This window comes from Trichechus manatus, unplaced genomic scaffold (genome assembly GCF_000243295.1).
Source record: "Trichechus manatus latirostris isolate Lorelei unplaced genomic scaffold, TriManLat1.0 scaffold00004, whole genome shotgun sequence".
Lineage (NCBI taxonomy): Eukaryota > Metazoa > Chordata > Mammalia > Sirenia > Trichechidae > Trichechus > Trichechus manatus.
In genome coordinates this window covers 20810645-20811787 of record NW_004443940.1, presented here as the reverse complement: position 1 = coordinate 20811787, position 1143 = coordinate 20810645, and the positions used below count along the sequence as shown (strand labels likewise).

Below are 1143 nucleotides of genomic sequence, written 5' to 3'. Positions count from 1 at the left end.
CTGTCCCGTGCTCCTCTAGGATTCCTCGGGTCACTGTGCACAGCCCTGTTTGTATCTTATGCCATACAAGGAAAGCCACTTGTGCAGTGGGGGAGAGAAATGATGAAGGTGGTTCCACTGGCTGAAGAATATTGTAAAAAGACCATTCGGCATATGGCAGGTGAGCCTGGCTTCCTTTTCTATCACATCCTCAAATCACTGGCACCTAGAAAGAGACTAATCTTAATTCACACTCAAAGCAGATTTGGAAAAACTAAACTCCTACGGCCCACCTCCCAAATATTCAAGGTATGTTTGCCCCCAGGTGAAACCAAGAGAATTCCCTTTGGGTCAGTATGAGCAGTATTGACTCCACAAAGAACATCTAAGATTATTATGTGACCAGAAGGCATGCATCTCACTGAGGATAGCACCGGTGTGTGCAAGGAAATCCAAAGCAAGCCAGATTCTTCATTGCCAGAACCACTGAGAGCTGGCTGGCTTTAAGACTTTAGTCTCTTCAGAGACTCTTCCACCTGTCACCTCTATTTCTGACAGTAGCTAAAAAGAGGAGTTGGAGTGGATGCTTAAGTTTAATTTCCCAAATTAGATTCACAAAGTGAAGTAACCTGCTTCTTAAGGGAGGAATGAGGGGGCAATCAAGCCTAACATTCCACATTGTCCCTGGGACCTAATCTATGTATGGGCCCTGACCTAGGATATTTTCAAGCCTCAATGCCATGAAGCCAAGACAGAGATCTGTGCCTACTAATGATATTTGCTCCCAGGAATTTCCATCTGTTCCAAGGAACATCCAAAACCTGTGTAATCAAACGTTTCCCGTCCTTTCTGGCTCCCAGCCCTTTTTGGAAAGAAGTAGGTATGAATCAGTCTGTCAAAGGTCCTAAGGGGAATCACGTTTCTAACAGTTGAGGCAGGAAGCTCATTTGGGACCCCTTGTGTTTTTTTCCTGCGTGGTCCTTTCTAAATAAATTCCCTGAGGTAGAAGAGACACTGGAACATCTGGTGCGGGATTAGGGAATCCACGACTTTCTCCTTAGATGGCTACATCTTCCGGAGAATTCTTTCACTCTTCAAAAGGCGCCACCAGTTCTAACAGGGACATGTGCCACCTGAGTAATTCAGGCAGCTTCCTGCTGCTTT

General features: G+C 45.5%; 1 protein-coding gene across 1 annotated transcript in view; it reads left to right on the top strand.

Moving 5' to 3' along the window:
- The window catches only part of ADPRHL1 (ADP-ribosylhydrolase like 1), a 26119-nt gene that overhangs the window by 16955 nt on the left and 8021 nt on the right, over positions 1 to 1143 (top strand). Inside the window, exon 3 of the mRNA XM_004369385.2 lies at positions 20 to 160. Coding sequence (XP_004369442.1) covers positions 20 to 160 — 141 coding nt within the window. The remainder of the gene's footprint in view (positions 1 to 19; positions 161 to 1143) is intronic.